This window comes from Mobula hypostoma, chromosome 6 (assembly GCF_963921235.1).
Source record: "Mobula hypostoma chromosome 6, sMobHyp1.1, whole genome shotgun sequence".
Classification (NCBI taxonomy): domain Eukaryota; kingdom Metazoa; phylum Chordata; class Chondrichthyes; order Myliobatiformes; family Myliobatidae; genus Mobula; species Mobula hypostoma.
The window spans coordinates 164,638,512-164,657,395 of NC_086102.1; the positions used below are offsets into that span (position 1 = coordinate 164,638,512).

At 38.2% G+C, this 18,884-nt stretch overlaps 1 protein-coding gene across 2 annotated transcripts in view; it reads left to right on the top strand.

The window, feature by feature from the left end:
• Window positions 1-18,884, top strand: part of chn1 (chimerin 1) — a 120,705-nt gene that overhangs the window by 18,952 nt on the left and 82,869 nt on the right. Inside the window, exons 3-5 of one of the 2 annotated variants that reach the window (XM_063052135.1) lie at window positions 313-449; window positions 7,477-7,532; window positions 12,634-12,665. Coding sequence is in view for 1 of the 2 variants with exons in the window: in XM_063052134.1 (XP_062908204.1) it covers window positions 7,477-7,532; window positions 12,634-12,665 (88 nt within the window). In the remaining variant the exon portion in view is untranslated. The remainder of the gene's footprint in view (window positions 1-312; window positions 450-7,476; window positions 7,533-12,633; window positions 12,666-18,884) is intronic. The other variant, XM_063052134.1, reaches the window with a different exon arrangement.

The window sequence follows — 18,884 nt, forward strand, 5'->3', positions numbered from 1 at the left end:
ATTTAAAGTGGACTTGCATATATTGCAAAAGCAAGTTCCTGAAACAACCTTTCCAGTTTTTTGACATCCCTTCCCATATCCCTAGATAAGTAGCTGAATTTTGAGATTGAGGTAGCTTCTCAACAAGTATTCTTTTGCTATCCATGCAACTATGTTTTAGGAAGAATATAGTTTTAGCTACTTTTTAATGATGTTCTTCTAAAGAGAAATTTGCTAAGTTGAAGTCTCTAACTGAAGTACTGTATTGTAGAAGAATCTATTAATTTCCTCATGAATGAAGTGTCTTACAGTACTTTCAATAATTGTATATAGATTATCTGAAGACTTCAGAAATGATAAAGTCTTGGTAGCCCAATAGCTGTAGTGGTACAACACTCGACTTCCAACCAGAAGGTCACGAGTTCAAGTCACAGAGCTGCCTCTCACTGGAACTCACTTGCCTCAGTTGGGTGAGTTCTATGATTTATCAGCTGGGTCTTAAGTGAAGTGCCACAAATTATCAAAGTGTAAAAATATTTGGAAGAAAAATGTGCCAGAATGTTACTACCCCAACTTAAATTATATCCTTTTCAAATTCTTCTCTTCATACTAATCACTGACCATGAGACTGAAAAGATCAAACTTCTTCCCTTTATATTGCTCCCCAAAGAATACTGTTTACCCACATGGTAGAAAATGTTATAGAGTTAATTAATTCATTTATATACGCAAGTCCTGATTCATAGGTGATTCTTCGGTGCAATATGTATTTTTTGGTGATTACAAATTTCTCATTCTCAATTGAGCTGCTGAGTGAAGTCAATTAGTTTGGTACATCCAAATCTGATAGTGGATTGGAAAGGGCAGTCTGATTGAAACACATTATTCTGTCATTTGTTCCAGAACAGCCTAGGTGAAAACAGTCCTCTCAGAGATGAAATGCTTTTGCATGCACAGTTTCTGAGGAGATATTGGATTGTGTAGAGGGAGAGTGTTTAAAAGAATTGAGTGGGGGCATTCAGCACATTTTGTGCACAACAATTCCATAGGAGACATTGGATTATGCATAATTAGGCATTTGGCAAGATCTAATAAAAAGTGAGATTTAAATGGAGTGGCCATTGTGTGAGTGGGCCACTGTTAGAGTGGGAAGTTGAGGCTTCGGTGAGGAGAGAAGTAGGCCGCAGGTAGATTTTTTTAGTTATTTATTCTTTTTCTTATTGCACATTTAGAGCAGTGGGAATGCCAAGCAGCGTAGTAGAATGCTCTTCTTGCAGGATGTGGGAAGGCAGGGAAACCTTTGGTGTCCCTGATGATTACTCCTACGATAAGTGTATCCATCTGCAGCTTCTAACAAACAGTGCTAAGGAGCTGGAGCTGGAACGAGATGAACTCTGGATCATTTGGGAGCCTGAGAAGTTAATATAAAGGACGTGCAGGGAGGTAGTTACACCCAAGGTGCAGGACACATTTAACTGGTTGACTGTCAAGTGGGGGAAAGGGGATAGGCAGCCTGTGACGATTCGCCTGAACCATAAGTATACTGCTTTGGGTACTGTCGGGTGGATTGAACTAGCAGAGGAAAGCCACGGGGGTCAGATCTCTGACACTAAGCGTGGCTCTGTGGCTTAGAAAGGAAGGTGAAGAACAGAAGAGCTGTAGTGATAGAGTTCTAAAAGGAGAACGTGCTTCTCAGATGGTTTGTCATTTCCTGGATGCCAGGGTCAGGAACTTCTTGAATAGAATTCACAGTATCTTAACTTGGAAGGTGAGCAGCCACAGGTTGTGGTCCATGTCGGTACCAACGACGTGAGTAGTAGGAATGATGAGGTCCTGCAAAGTGAGTTCAGGGAGTTAGGTGCTAAGTTAAAGGACAGAACTTCCAGGATTGTGCTAGTGAGGTCAGAAATAGGAATACCATACGATTTATCACGTGGTTAAGGAGACTGGTGCAGGAAGGAAGGCTTCAGAGTTTTGGATATTTGGGCTGTCTTCCAGGGAAGATGCCTGTACATAAGGGGTGGTTTTCACCTGAACCAGAACCAGAGTGGGGACTAATTTTCCAATGGGAAGGTTTCTTAGTGCTGCACGGGTGGTGGGGGGGGGGGGGAAGGTGGAAGGTGTGGTGGAGGTGGTGTTAAATTGGAGTTGCAGGGGGATGGGAACCAAAGTGCCAGAACTGATAGTGAAGTGGTTGTGGCGAAGAATGTTGTTAAGCCTACATACAAAGTCAGGAATCAAAAGGATGAGTATGGTAGGACTAATGTTCTGAGCTGCATGTCTTTCAATGCAAGCAGTGTTATAGGAAAGGTGGATGTATTAGCATGTGGAATTATGTCATTGAAGCCACTAGCGAGACTTAGATGCAGGAGGGCAGATTTGGCAGCTCAATATTCCGGGGTTCCGTTGTTTTTGATGTGATAGAGCTGGGAGGATTAGGGGGAGGGGTGGCATTACTAGTCAGGAAAATGTCATAGCAGTGCTCAGACAGGACAGACCTTGTCTAGTGAGGCCTTATGGGTAGGACTGAGGAATCAGAATAAGGAATGTATGACGACACTAATGGAATTGTATTATAGACCACCCAATAGTCTGCAGGAATTAGAGGAGCAAAGTTGTAGAGATAATGCAGACTGTTGCAAGAAACATAAGGTTGTGATAATAGGTGATTTTTAACTTTCCATATATTGACTGGGACTCCCAAATTGTAAAAGGGCTGGATGGGAAAGAGTTTGTCAAATGGGTTCAGGAAAGATTCCGTAATCAATACGTAGGAGTCCCTACCAGAGAGAAAGGTGTGATACTAGATCTCCAATTAAGAGAATGAGACAGGGCAGGTGACAAAAGTTTGTTTAGGGGAACAATTTTTGCATCTAGTGATTATAAGGAAATTAGTTTCAAGGCAATTATGGAAAAGGATAGATCTGGCCCTTGGGTTGAGTTTCTATATTGGAGAAAGGCCATTTTTGATGGTATCAGAAAGGATCTTGCAAGTGTGGATTGTGACCGGTTGCTTTCTGGCAATGGTGTACTTGGTAAGTGGGAGGCCTTCAAAAATTGAAATTCTGAGAGCAGCATTTGTATATTTCTGTCAGAATATAAGTTAAGGATAATAGGTTTAAGGGACTAGTTTTCGAGAGATAAAGGCCCTCGTTAAGAGGTATGTAGTAGGTATAGGCAGGTAGGAACAAATAGGGTGCTTATGGAGTATAAGAAATGCAAGAGAACACTTGAGAAGAAAATCAGGAGGGCTGAAAGAAGGCATGAGGTTGCTCTAGCAGATGAGTTGAAGGACAATCCTAATGGTTTCTACTGATTTATTAAGAGCAAAAGGATAGCAAGAGATAAAATTAGTCTTCTGGGAGATTAGAGTGCTAATCTTTGCATGGTGCCCAAAAAGATGAAAGAGATCTTAAATGGGTTTTTTTTGTATCTCTATTTACTCGGGAGATGGACAAGGTCTATAGAAGTGAGGCAAAACAGCAACGAGGTAATGGACCCTATACAGATTATAGTGGAGGATGTTTTGCTGTCATGAGGCAAATTTGGATGAATAAATCCCCAGGGCATGACAAGATGTTTGCTTGGACTCTCTGTGGGAGGCTTGTGCAGACATTGCAGGGGCCCAAGTAGAGGTACTTAAAACATTTAGCCACAGGTAAGCTGCTGGAGGATTAGAGGACAGCTAATGTTGTTCTGTTGTTTAAGAAAGCCTCTAAGAATAAGCCAGGAAAGTGCAGGCTGGTAGGCCTGACATCAATAGTGGGAAAATCATTGGAAGGTATTCTGTAGGATCTTACTTCTGGTAAGATGGTGGCCTCTCAGGGGTCAAGAAAGGTGCTTTCTTCTTTGTAAAATTTGTTTCTACTCCAAGAACTTCGGATACTGCAGGGCTACTCCATTAGTGAGCTGCTCGTTGATCAGATTAGCTGGACTGGCGTCAGAGAAGGGGCTAATTGGAGCGATGGAGGGGCCGGTTTGAGTTCAGAGAAGCTGACCTGGCTGCAGACCATGTTGCTCCCCACTGCTCGGAAGCATCAGCATTGGTGCAGTATAACTGTGGGAGATGATCTCGGACATTTCACTTGCTATCGCAAGACTCTGTTGGACAGTGATAATGTAAGTTGCTGCAGGTATGTTACCCTTGTCTGGTGGAGGGACAGTCGACATGGGAGCTGCGCATCCTCAGTTGTAGTGAGAACTAGGCCTCAAGCTTTGGTCTTACATGCTGCTGCAGACAAGATGAGAAGACACAGAAGAATTACAGCGTGGCATCCGAGCTAGGCTGGGGCCTGTCCTCTCCCGTCGGTGCTGCCTTCCTATATTCGAGTACTGGAATGACAGGCTGAATTGTCTGTACACTGCTGAGTGACTGTATCATTGATCACTGGACATTGTCGCTCAGGGTCTTGGAATATATATATGTGTATGTATATGTATGCATATGTTTCTTTTGAGTGAATATGCTTCTTTGCTTGCTGTTTTGAATGTTACTCGCTGTTTTTGATGTTTGCTTGTTATTTTGAATGTTTTGCATCTTGGCCCCAGAGGAAAGCTGTCTCATTCAGCTGTATCTATACATGGCTTGAATGATAATTAAACTTGATTAGATTGATTTTTGTTTGGATATATAAGTATTTGGATACACAGGGACTGATCAGGGATAGCCAGCATGGCTTTGTGCTTGATAAGTCATGTCTAACCAATCTTATAGAGTTTTTTGAGGAAGTTACCAGGAAGGTAGATGAAGGCAAGGCAGTAGATGTTGTCTACAATGGACTTTAGCAAGGCTTTTGACAAGGTTGTCCCACTTGGTGGCGCAATAATATCAGTGCCGGACTCCAGAGCAAAGGTTCCCGAGTTCAAATCCAAGTCGGGTTGAGCGTCGAGCTAGCAACTCAGCCTCGTAAAAACAAGGATAGCTTGCTACGGAAACACCATCAAAAGACGGTGCCCCAATAACTCCATTGCCGAGTTAAGGGCTATTCTTCTTCTTCTTGACGAGGTTCCGCATGGGAGGTTGGTCAAGAATGTTCAGTCACTTGGCATTGAAGATATAGTAGTAAATTGGATTAGACATTGGTTTTGCAGGAGAAGCCAGACTGGTAGTGGATGTATTTATACTTGCATTTGTACAGTCTGTTGTTCATTGATCCTATTTACAGTTACTGTCCTATAGATTTGCTAAGTATGCCTACAGGAAAAAGAATCTCAGGGTTGTATGTGGTGACGTGTATGTACTCTGATAATAAATTTTACTTTGAACTTTGGTTGCGTCTCTGACTGGAGGCTTGTGGCTAATGAATGGTGTGCTGCAGCAATTGCTGTTGTCCATTGTTGTCATATATATCAAAGGCCTGGATGATAATGTGGTAAACTAGATCAGCAAATTTTCAGATAATGCCAAAATTAGGGGTGTAGTAGATAGTGATGAAGACTTTCAAAGCTTGCAGTGGAATCTGGACCAGCTAGCTGGAAAAATTGGCTGAAAAATGGCAGATGGAATTTAATGTAGCCAAGTGTGAGGTTTTGTACTTTGGGAGGATCGACCAGGATAGATCTTACATGGTGAGTGGCAGGGCACTGAGAGATCCAAAATTCCTTGAAAGTGACATCACAGTTAGATAGGGTCGTAAAGGAAGCTTTTGACACATTTATGTTCATAAATCAATGTAATGAGTACAAGGGTTGGGATATTATATTGGAATTGTATAGGACCTTAGTGAAGCCTGATTTGAGTCTGGTTTTGGTCACCTACCTAGAGGAAAGATGTAAATAAGATTGAAAGAGTGCAGGGAAAAATTACAAGGATATTGCTGGGACTTAAGGGCCTGGTTTGTAGGGAAAGGTTGAATAAGTTAGAACTTAATTCCCTAGAGTGTAGAAGATTAAGAGGAGATTTGATAAAGGTATACAACATTGATGGATATAAACGGTATATACAAGCAGGTTTTTTTCACTGAGGTTGGGTGGGACTACAACTGGAGGTTATGGGGTAAGGGTGAAAGGCGAAATGTTGGAGTGGAACATGAGGGGGAACCTCTTCAATCAGAGGGTGAAGAGAGTGTGGAACAAGCTGCCAGCACAAGTGGTGGATGTGGGTTCAATTTTAGCATTTAAGAGAGATTTTGGATAGGTACGTGTATGGGAGGGTTATGGAGGTCAATAGTCCAGATGCAGGTTGATGGGACGTTAATGGTTCGGCATATACTAGATGGTCCCATTTAGTACATGCCGAAGTACCTGTTTTAATGCTGTAGTGTTCTATGACTCTATAAGGAAAAGCAAAATAAATTTAAATATTTATATTTTTAACAAAAACTGCTACTACATTTTCCAGTGCATTCATCAAAAGTATGGAGTTAAATTGAGCTCAACCTTCTGAGCATTGCAGTAACTTTTTTTTGAACTTAGCTTTTAAATCTATTTAGGGCTAAATTGAAATGTATCTAATAATTTCAGTAATGCAACCACATTTTTCTTTTGGTATAATATTTGAATATTTTGTATATATTTTTTATCTTTATCCTAGAGAATTTAATCACCTTTTGCTTTGTGTATTTTTTTTCTAAAACATATTATTAGGGTGAAATTTGTGTTGAGATCCCATGCAGTTAACCCAAACCTGATTCGATGAAATACACTGTACTGCCCATGGTGGCAATGCTTTGCTTGCAGTCCATTCTGCAGAAAGAGTGTATTACATTTTGACGCTGATTTTGATATTCCCTGAAATGGAAAAAATACAGAATGCCCTTTCTGAGGCTGAAGCAGGTTTGCAGTCTATTCTTGGCTTCACCACAAGCAGTCAAAATATTATAACTTCAGAAGATACTCAGAAAAGAGATGACTTTGTTCAGTTTCTTATTGGTTAGAAATATGTGAACATTCTGAAGCATGTTTTCTCCTCAGGCAGAACGCCTTTGAAAACATTTTTAAGTCTAAGCTGATGAAGTAAATTTATGAAGTCCTGGAATTAAACTGTTGCCATTTCTGTTTAACAGAAGTTATTGATGTATATTATTCAAACTACTTTCTGAATACCAGAGGAAAACTAGAATGTGCTAAATTTGTCATTTTTCATTTGTTAAATTGTGCTAAATTAGCACTTCAAAAACATTAAAGCAAAAACAAAAATATGTTAAGATGGGTGACAGCTACTCTATTTGGAGATTGTGAGCAGTACAGTTAAACAGCTGTACATTCTACCACTTCATTCCAGTAGTGACACCTGCATATAAAAACTCAATTGAATACAAGCTAAAGTGGTAGTAAACAAGACAATAAGCCCTATCAATTTTCACTATAAATTTTGGAGAAAAAATTGCTGTGCTTTTAAGATCAATTGATCCACAGTGTTACCTATATAGGTAATGTTACCTATATAGGTAATGTTTTATTTTGTCTCCCCTGTTTAAACAATTTATTATCATATTGTGTATCAATTGTGTTCTTAAATTATAATTTAACTTTGGTTTTTCACTTCCCACTTTCCAGTGTATCAGTTACAACAGGAAGCTCCTAATCCAAGGAGGATTACATGCACATGTGAGGTTGGTTCCACGTTGACCATGTTTCTTCAATTTATAGTCAAGTAGATTTATAATCGAGTAGTTACTGTTTTATTTCATTTACCAAAATAATTTCAATCTGTTGTATTTCAAATTTGATAAGAATCTGAACCCATAACTTATTAGATTGCTCTTCTGAACCTTTGCTCAGGATGAAATACTCCTATATTAAAAAAATGGATTTGCTATCAAATCAAAATTTATTGAGCAAATTAACGCACAATTCAACAAAAAGACTATCACCAAGGTAGCAATCCCAGAGGAAATGCTGTTGTCAGAAATTTTGTGTCTGCATTAGTCGTTGATTTCAGTACTGCAGATCCTATTTCCAGTTATGATTAGGAGTTTGCCTTTTATAGTAAAATTTCATGAGATAGTAGTAATAGTGAACTCCTTGACAGATGCAGTGGACACGGTAATCTCACCCATGTCCCTGAGTGCATTTCTACAGTCTTTTGAAAGTTGGTCACTACAAAGTTGGTTGATGCTGATGTAAACCAGTTTGTAAACTTGCAGTTGTTTAGTATGCAAGGGTAGTGGTATTTAAAGTTAATTCTTGCCCCCCCCTTTATTTTAATTCAGAGTAACTATGTGACAAGGGCAGTAACTGTCCCACTGACCCTATTAGCAAGCTAGGTGTCACCTTTTAAATCAGTTCTTCCTCTAATCCTGCTGTATGTACACAATCTGAACTAGAACTTGGCCCCAGTTTGCCTGAGCAGACTGTCTTTTTTTTAATTAATGAGATTTTTATGTTTGTGGTTATCTCTTAAATAGGATATTCTAGAACAGATCTGTGATCTCTTCTTGTTTTGTGCATTGTACAAATTAAAAGAATGCCTCACCAGAAAAATCTTGGCTTTGTAAAAGGGGCTGTTACTTATTTCTTATTTCTATCTCTACACCCCTTCAGGCCCAGGAGGATTTTTTAAACAAATTTTTGCATGAGCATTGATAATACTGAGAAGTTTTGCATAAATGTCTAGGAAAGATGTCACTATTCCTTAAATCAGTACTGTTTTGTGGAGTTTTGGTTCTAGAAAGAAGATGGAAATGAAATTTCAGATTTTTATGGTAGTGGCAGTGAATTTGCCAAAGTTAAGGTAATGTTAGCAGAAGTGATTGCAAGAATGAGAAGAGGGTGTGACCGTAAGTCTGGTGATCTGTAACGGGGAAACCTTTAGGAAGGCTGTAATGTAGCCACAGAATTTGGAAATGGATATTGATAAATGAATATGCAAAAAATTATTGTGATATTACATATGATAACTGATGCAGAAATTATACACCTAAAACATTATAGTGGCAGGATTGAAAATCAAGAGAACATTTACTCTGAATATTATTTATTTTATTATTTTATTTAAAATTCAAGTTTCAGACAAATTATTTTAGGCTTTAAATAAGAAGTCCTTTCCAAATAGTTGTTCCAAATATAGTAACGTTCCATTAGTCCAGCATCTGATTCTTTTGAAATCCTGATGGTTCAGTATCTAGCTCAGTTATTAGTATGATTTGTGAGCCTAGTGTCCAGATTGCAAACAAGGTATGTGGCCGGAAGCAAGGCCCTGGAGTGCAGCCAAGGTTAGGATCCAGACTAGCCTGAAGCTCAGTTGGGGTTCACAGCACCAAGAGTCAAGAATAGGATAGTTTTGCATCCAGATGTGAGTAGAGAGTGTGTATATATTTTCCTCTGTTTGAACTCACAGGGTCACTGGAATGTTTACCGTACAACCGTGTAATATGTAACGTAAAAACTGAAATATAAGTGTTTGGGTATAAATAACAATACATCCATTAGCCCAGAAAACCTGTTAGTCCAGCATGATCAAATTTCCAAGGATACCTGAATAGAGGAGTTTTAATGTAAAACCATTTAATTTACATTTTGAAACTATAGGTACATTTTATAAATTAGTTTTTTACCACAGCTTTTATACAACAAAATAAAAAAAATAAATTTAGTTAAATTTGTCTCAGATTTCTTCACAAAGATTTCTAAATGTTCTTTTTTTTTACACATCCTCAGTATAATTCTTGCATTTAAAATAGGATTACACTCTAATTCCCTAATTGTTTGCTTTTTTAAATTGCAAATTAAAGGTTCCACTCAATCTGAAGACAGTACACGATTAAATAATTATGGAGAAAGAGATACTTAGCTTCATTGACCTTGGACTAAGGAGCAAAAATCACCAAACCTTGTGCTTGTGATTACTTTTAAGTGAGCTTAATCATATGGTATAAAATTGAGAAAGATGTGAACTTGATTTGACTGTGAGGTCTCATATTTAAATACCTTGCTCTCTTGACCTATATATGAAGAGTGACCTGCTGATGTAATGTTATGCAGCTGGCAACATGACTCGCAGTCAGCATATTTTGGAAGTTAAGAAAAGAGATTTAGTAAAGCTGTTTTTAGATTATCAGATATTTATTGCAGTGAAATAATATGCTTACACATCACACATACTGAGTACTGTGTACAGTTTTGGTCTCCATATTTTGTGAGGGGTTTGAAGCACTAGAGAGAGTTTAGAGAAGGGCAACAAGACTCATTCCAGGTCTGCAACGTAAGAGCTTTGAAGAAAGATTGAAAGAATTAAATCTTTTTAGCCTAAGTAAACGTAGAGTGAAAGGAGACGTGCTAGAAGTGTTCAAAATCATTAAGCGCATAAGTAAGGTGGATGCCAGCTGCTACTTAAATTAATTCATCAATGAGGACACAGCCATATGTGGGGACTGGTTAAAGGGAGATTTCAGACTAACATCAGGAAGCATTTCTTTACATATTGAGTTGTGGACACATGGAACAAGCTACCCAGTTCAAATCTAAACTTGATAGTTATTTAAACACAATATGTGAATAGGAATTTGGCAAGCTTTGTTGGGCTGAATAGTCTGTTCTTGTCAAAAACTTTCTAATGTTCTAATATTTGAACTAAAGTAGTGTAATTTGGAGTTGTACAACATAGAAAGAGGCCCTGCACTGTTTTCATACCAACCTTTTTGCTGATATACTGTGTACTTATTCCATTTACCTGCAATAGGTCTGTATCCTTCTACGTCTTGCCTATTTAAGCAGCTGTCTAAATGACTGTTAAACATAGTGATTGTATCTAAATTCCACCACTTTCTCTGGCAGTGAATTCCAGATATCAACCACTGTCTGTGTGAAAACAAAATTTCCCCGTCAAATCCCATTTATAACTCTTTCCTCTCACCTTAAACCTACGTCTTCTTGCTTTTGATACCCCTACTATTGGAAAGGATTTTGACCATTTACCCATCTATGCTTATTATAGTTTTATATACCTCTATCAGCTGCCTTCACTCCAGGGAAACAAGCCTAGCCTATTCAATCTCTCCTCATAGCTAAAATCCTTCAATCTTAATAACATTACGGTGAATCTCTTCCATAGTACCTCAAAGGCAATCATATTCTTCCATTAGTATAGCAACCAGAACTGCAGATAATACTCTGAGTGTAGTCTGCTCAGTGTTTTGAAAAAGTAATATGATAATATCCCAAATGCTGTATTCCATGTCTCGACCTATGAAGGAAAGTATGTCTTTAAAGCCCTGGAACCATTAACAGTGCTGCTCTTCCATCAGCCAAATTTCTGCGATTTCAGTAACAACATAATTTAAAGTGCTGACCCATGCTCTGAGCTCATCCACCTTCTTGCATTAAAGTGTATGCAGTTAAACCTTACAGCCCTTTCATGCTCCCTAACCTTTCAGTCTACGCTGCCCAGTTTACTGCACGTTTCTCCCCACTTGCTGCCTTACTGCTATGCTTCTCTCCACTCTTCTGATATTATGTGTTATAAATGAAGACCCCTACATTATGGCCATTTGGTTACAGATATTGCCTTTACAAAATTCTCAAATCATTACCCAGAAATTCATGATAAGTAATAACATTTGTTCTTGTAAAATTTGTATGGAAAAAGAAAGTAAATCAATGAACACTTTTTTTAACAACTCACATTTCTTAACGTATGTGTAGATGTCACATGCTTGCACTACGGAGGATTACAAATCAGATTTCTAAGAACCCATGCGCCTATTGCACAAGTTTATACTTGTACCTCAGACATTTCTATGTAATTTAAAAGTTTCATTTTTGTGCCATGAAGAATTGCATAATTGTGATCTCAAATCTTGTTTGTCAGACTATACATAAGGGGAATATAAATAATTTTATTTTAAAAAGGCAGCAGATGCAAAATACATTCAATTGTTACAGTTAGTACATGACAGCTTTGAAAAGGTTAGAATATTAAATACTGTTTAAACTGTTAACTTCAAACTCTCAGTAGCTCAAAATGATCTGTGTATTCTGAAGCAGGGGACTTAACACCCACAAGGGTTCTTGTCTTTATTAAATTGGCAGGCATATATTTATTGGCATAGTCAGTCCTGCATTTTGTTTTCATATTTAATTAGGGACGGAAGGGCTTATTCTGCACGACATCTCAATAAATAAATAAATACAGTTTAGCTGTAAGGTAGTCTGTTCATGCAGTTACTAATATCTTACAATGAGAGATATACCTTTGAGGATTTTAAGTATTTATTCGGGAGTAGAAACTGCTCGGAATTGCTTCACAGACTACTTAATCTTTTCAGCTTAACATGTTTCTATATGTTGATAATATTCCAAATTTAAACATTTATGCTGCACTTTTAATCCAGCTAACACCATCTTCTATTTGCTCTTTTTAGAAAACATCCTTTAATTTTATTATGCCAAAAATATTATTTTTGTAAATAATACAAAGACAAGTACCTTAAGGTTCTTAATACTGATAGGATGCCTATGGCCATTGCAGGCTAGATGTTGACTAGCCATAATTTTGGTAAAGACTTCGCCAAAAGCATTAGGGCACATGCCTGAAACAATTTTTTTGTCCTTTGCATGAGCCACAGCTGAGCCAATATTATAGTGAAAGATTGTATTGTGCACGATTGTTAAACACCAAGCAGAATTCTTATTTCTTTGGTTAATTTTACAATACAGCTTATGCATGCATTATAATGTTTTTTTTAAACAAGTAGACTTCTTTTTCATTTACAGGTGGAAAACAGACCCAAGTACTATGGAAGAGAGTGAGTGCAGGTTTAGTTTTTAATTTGTGTTTCCTAAAACTGTTTAAAATTGTTATAAATGGAATAGCGGAAATAAATCGTCAAATAATAATTTGAATTGAATTTTATAAAAACTGCATTCTTTGTGTTTCTATTTGGGTAGCAAATTTGTAAGGCTTATGGTGCCACTGTGGCTTAGTGTTAGCATTCCTACCTCTGAGGTATAAGGTCAAGTTCTACCCTGAGACTTGAGCACAAAAATCTATACTCTAAATTAGATCTGAGCAAGGGCTGTATTGTCAGAAGTTTCAACCTGCGGATGCATTCTTAAACTGAGACCCCAGGTGAATATAAGTTACCATGGCACAGTTGAAGAAGATCAGAAAAGTTAGATCCAGTGTCTCAGACAATACTTGTTCCTCTGGCAACAATACAAAAATTGGTTGTTTAGTCATTATTAACCAGTTTAGAGCTTACTGTGTGCAAATTGAATGCCACGATTCCTCAAACACAGCAGTGACTATGCTTTAGAAATACTTTATTGGGGGTTCCAGTGACGCCATCGTTTGGAATGGCAGCTTAAATCAACAGCTCCTCTGGAAAAACACATATCTTGCCCCGTTAATAATCCATCAATTATAAGATCTTACGAAAATATCTGAATTGATAAGGGGGGCAAGAATGGGGATAAAGAATGGAGATAAAAAAAAGCACCACTGCGGAGCCTATGGAAGAGAGAGGTACAGCATGCGGCTCTCCTACATGTGCACGTGGCGGAGAGGCTGACACTGGGCCTCGTGCAGGCAAAGCAGTAAATGTGATAAGGGTTTTGGAAGAGATAAGGGAAGTCCAAAAAGATATAAAGCAGCAACTCAATGATATAAAGTCAGAGCTCGCCAATGTCAATCAGAAAATAGCAGTGGCAGAGACTCGAGAAGATGGAAGATCGCGTGCAAAATGTGGAACAGATTCTAAGTAAGACGAAAAAAGTATTAAATCAACAGGAAAGTAAATTGCTTGACCAGGAGGGAAGATCGTGACGGAAAATATCAGGATTTATAATGTTCCCGAAGGAGCGGAGGGATTGTCGATGATGGACTTTGTAGACAAGCTCCTGCAGGAAGCGCTGGGGAGATTCCTCAGACTACGGAGATTGAAATTGAAAGGGTGCACTGTTCGCTTATCCAGCGGTCTCCCGGAGACAGAGAAGGTAAACCGCACTCCATTGTACTTAGATTCCTTCGATTCAAGAGCAAGGCGGAGATTCTACGAAGGGCCTGGGTTAAGAAGAGGATGTTTTGGAACGGGAAGTTAATATACTTCGATCATGATTACCCCCGGCGGTCCTACAGAAACGGAAGGAATATTCCGAAGCGAAACAAATATTAAAGCAAGAAAAGATTAAATTCCAAACCCTGTACCCTGCTAAATGAGGGTATTTTACCAAGAAGGGATATGACTATATCAGACGGTGGAAGAGGCGACTACAGACATGAAGAACAGAGGACTGGCCATTATCGTGGTCAAACCAAGGGAAACTCTGGCTGAGCAGTTTTCCCAAACTGCTTGGGAAATAGTAAGACAACCTAGAAAGCAGGGGATGGGAACAGGACGAGAGAAGGATTTTAGGAAGAGACTGTCAGTTCTCCGAGGGCAGCCCTCGCCTCCTCCAGAAGAGCCATAAGGTTTGGCTAACTGTAAAAGTGCTGATAAATTAAACGGAAGCAAAAATAGACAGTGATATACCTATCTCAAGAAATACGTGTTATAATGTGGATTTTATATTACTCAATTTAAAAAAAAATCATTTATTCATTCCTTTTTCCCCACCTAAATGAGAATATATACATGGGAGGAATACACAGGGAAATCATTTCTGTGTAATAGACATGGTTTTTTTTTCACTTACTTTTACAGGTCCTGCAGTGGGGGCCCCCAAACCATAGGTAGGAGGGGCTATCCCCCACAGCTAGACTTTTCTTCTAGCCCAACCCAAGGTCATCTAGAGACCCCAGCCTTGGAACCACACCTTCTTTACCTTTCTTTTTATTATTCACTTGGTTCTTATTTGTTCAGGGAGTAGATCGATTAAGTTATATTCTGCAAATTTCAATGATATACTAACAGATATTATTAGAGAGTAAGACCATATATTTTGGGTATATACTTCAAGAATGGTTGAAAAGAGATAAATATAAATGTTTAATGAATGTACTGCTGGTGGCTGGTATAAAGACCCTTACTAGGAAATGGTTATCTCAGTAGAGCCCAACTTTAAATGGATGGATGGAAGTTACAATGGCCATTTACAAAATGGAGAAGATAACAACATCAGTTAATTATAAGTTGGAACAATTTTATTCATACTGGAAAAAATGGTTTAACTACATAACATCTCATAGGCCTGATTTTATTCTCACAATCAATGAATATGTTGTTTTAAAAAAATCACTCCGTACTCTATACATAGTTTTCTTCTTTTGATTGTTCTTTCTTTCCTCCTCTTTCTATAAGGGTTTACTTCAGATAAATATTATGTGGAGATTTGTGACAAATATGATTATATGATATATATGTACAGTATCTGAAATACAACCTATGGAAATGTTTGTTTGATGAAACTCAATAAAATAATAAATTACAAAAAAAAAAGAAATACTTTATTGGCTGTAAATATTTTGGGATGAACTGAAGCTCTGAAAGGTGATATACAGGGCTAGAAAGTCCAACCCATCATTCTCTAGCTTGCTACTTCAGAGTAAAGGCTGTGATACTGTGATAGGCACTATTTGTGAACCCTCAACAGCTCTAACAAATTCCTAACCAAATCCCATGACTTGTGGAAGTCATGTAACTAGGCTTTGTGCACACTGATGATACCAGCATGAAAGACACATAGCCCTAAAATCTTGTTGTATTGGATGTACTGAATAGATAAACTTATTAAAAAGTGCTGTGTAGGACTGCTTAATTATTATCTTGGGAAGCTCATTATTCTCCAACAGAAAGGCATAATAGTTCCAGATTACATCAGGAATTTTATGGTCCAGAACGCCCATTGTACTCCAGGTATATTTTTCTTCAGCTGATGAGGCCATGATATATACCACTCAACAAATCCTTGAGAATTTAGCAGTTTTCAGGCAAATCGACTGCAATGCTACTCTAGTAGGTGAGCATGGGGGGACAACAACTGGGCCATCACAGACTGATGCCCAATTTAGTGTCAACCACTCCCTTCCCCAAACTTTGTCCACCATGCCAGCAAGGCCTGACATAGACAAGTAAATTTAAATTAGTAAATTAGTTTACTGTTGTCATATATATCAAGGTACAATGAAAAACTGTCTTGACTGCCATCCATACAGAACATTTCATTGCATCAATGCATTGATATAGTGCAAGGGAAAACAATGACATGTTACAGTTACAGAGACAATAAGGTGCAAGGCCTTAGTGAGGTGGATTATGAGGACAAGAGCCAGTTCTGATTGCACTAGGAAACTGTTCAATAGTCTCATAACAGTCGAATAGGTATCATTGAGTCTGGTCGTAGGTTCTTTCAGGCTTTTGTACCTTCAGTCTGATGGGAAGGGGAAAAGAGACTGTCCAGCGTGGCTGGAATCTTTGATTATGCTGGCTGTAAGCAGCATGAAGTATAGACAGTCTGTGGAAGGGAGGCTCCATGGTAAAAGCTAGGGTTAAACAATTCTCAAATGTGATTGAACTTCAACTGCTTCCTCATTTGCAGTGCAGTTGGTGATTGACAATAAATGATAACATTACCATTGATGTTCTCAAGAGGTTATTTTATTTGTTTGGGATCTTGGAAGCAGAAGACTACAAATGAGCATGTTTTTATCATTATATCTTTCTGATTCCATGACACTCTTTCATGGGATGTCCCACAGCTAGGGACCTCTATTATGCAATTGTCCAAATATGCTGAAAACTCCAGGCTGAATTGTGCCAGCAAAGGTAGTCCGTTAATGCAAAGATCTCCTCACTCCTGGCATCTTGTTCAAGTGGTTGAAAGCTTGCAGGCATGGTTATGGTTGAACAACTACATTGGTGCAATTTGCTTCCAAACTGAAATGAATTTCTGGCTCAAATGCTTATCTTTTGCTCTTTAAAGACTAGATGTTGTAGATCTTGTCCTTCATGTGGACGTGTTATTTTGAAGTGCTTGGTCAGTTACGCAGCATTTGCTTCATGTGATGAATACATATGGAAGTCTCTCAGAAACTGATTTTGGGCACAACTAAGCTGCTTTATCTATGGGCAAGACGATCAAGTAATAGTGTAATTTAATGCTGTTAACCTATAAGTGATCCACAAATTTTGAAGGCGTTCATGCCTTCATAATCTTATTTAACTTAATTGCTCTGTTTTTGATTTGTGCCATTACCTTGACATTTCAACCTTTGTATTTTGTGTGCAGAGTAATAGGCAATTAGACTCAATCTTAGATTTCATAAAAACTTTGTGCAGGAAATTTCTGGTGAGTTGAATGTATTCAGAGAATTTGTAGTGTTTTTTTTCTTGTATGCCTCTGAATTATAAATGAAAGTCAATGGCATTGTTGTTTTTGCAACTCTTTGTGGAAAGGGAAACATTGATGTTCTGAATGTCATGATTAACTAGGAATGAGTAATCTTATAGATCCGTGCTTTAGAAATAAATTAGTGCTCTGCTTACTTCTTAGCCAAGTGAAACTTTTTCTTGCTAACAAACAAGAAAATTTATAAAAAAAGACAATTGTGAAAGTTTACCAGCTAAGAACAGCCATGCTGTTCATGTTCTCTCGGCCAGTGAAAATGAATCATATCATTGGTACTTGGCTACTGAGAGTGCAGTATGTAATGACCTGTTTTAACATGTATTCAGTTAATACGTACATTACTGGGAACGTTACCCTGAATACTAAATGAGAGACTGGTGCAGTAAAACACCTCCTTTTGTTATAAGGCAGAAGAAATCCATTATATTCAACATGACTTCCCCATAGTAGATCAGTGTGAAAAGTTATCCCAATTACCATTCCTACCATAGTAAAATAGACTTGTTCGTCTCATTTCATCAGTGCCTTGAAATTTCATGGTTTTAGAAAGAGGGCAAGAGCAAGAGATCTTGAAATTCCACAGATCGGGTGTCCCAGTATATACCGATAATGGCATGATTGCCTACCTCTGTTAAATTTTGTTGTATTGACTTAAGATGTGATTGAGTTAGCATTTCTTCATTTTCACTCACACATCCATTGGAATAACTATTTCCAGTGTTATGTTTACATTGGATCCTATGTGATTTTTTTTAAGTTAAAAGTTAATTTATTATCAAAGTACATATGTCACCATATACAACCCTGAGATTTATTTTCTTGCAAGCATTCCCAGTGAATACAAGAAACAATAGAATCAATGAAAGGCTGCATCAAGCAGGACAGACCAACAACCAATATGCAAAAGACAACTGTGCAAAAAATAAATAAATAATAAATAACAAACAAGTAATAAATATGGAGAACAAGAGATGAGTCCTTGAAAGTGGGTCCATAGGTTGTGGCAACAGTGCAGTGATAGGGTGAGTGAAATTGAATGAAGTTATCCCCTCTGATTCAGGACCCTGATGGTTGAGGAGTAATAACTGTTCCTGAACCTGGTGGTGTGGGTCCTGAGGGTCCTGTACCATTTTCCTGATGGTAGCAGAGAGAAGAGAGCATGATCTGGGTAGTGGGGTCCTTGATAATGGATGCTACTTTCCTGCGACGGCACGCCATGTAGTTGTGCTCAATGGTGGGGAAGGCTTTACCCGTGATGGACAGGGTTGTATATCCACTACTTTCTGTAGGCTTTTCTGTTCAAGGATATTGGTGTTTCCATACCAGATTGATGCAACCAGTCAATATACTCTCCACTGCTCATTATAGAAGATTATCAGTCTTCGATGACGTGCCAAACCTTCGCAAACTTTTTTTAAAAAAAAGTAGAGATGCTGACATGCTTTTTTTGTAATGGCACTTGTGTGCTAGACCCAGGATATTGCTCTGAAGTGATAACACTGAGAAATTTTAAGTTGCTGACCCTTTCCATCTCTGATCCCTTGCTCATGGACCTTTGGTTTCCTCCTCCTTGGTCTTGCTCACGTTGAGTGAGAGGTTGTTGTGGCACTATTCAGCCAGATTTTCAGTCTCCCTGATTGATCACGATCTTTGATTTAGCTAACAATAATGGAGTCACT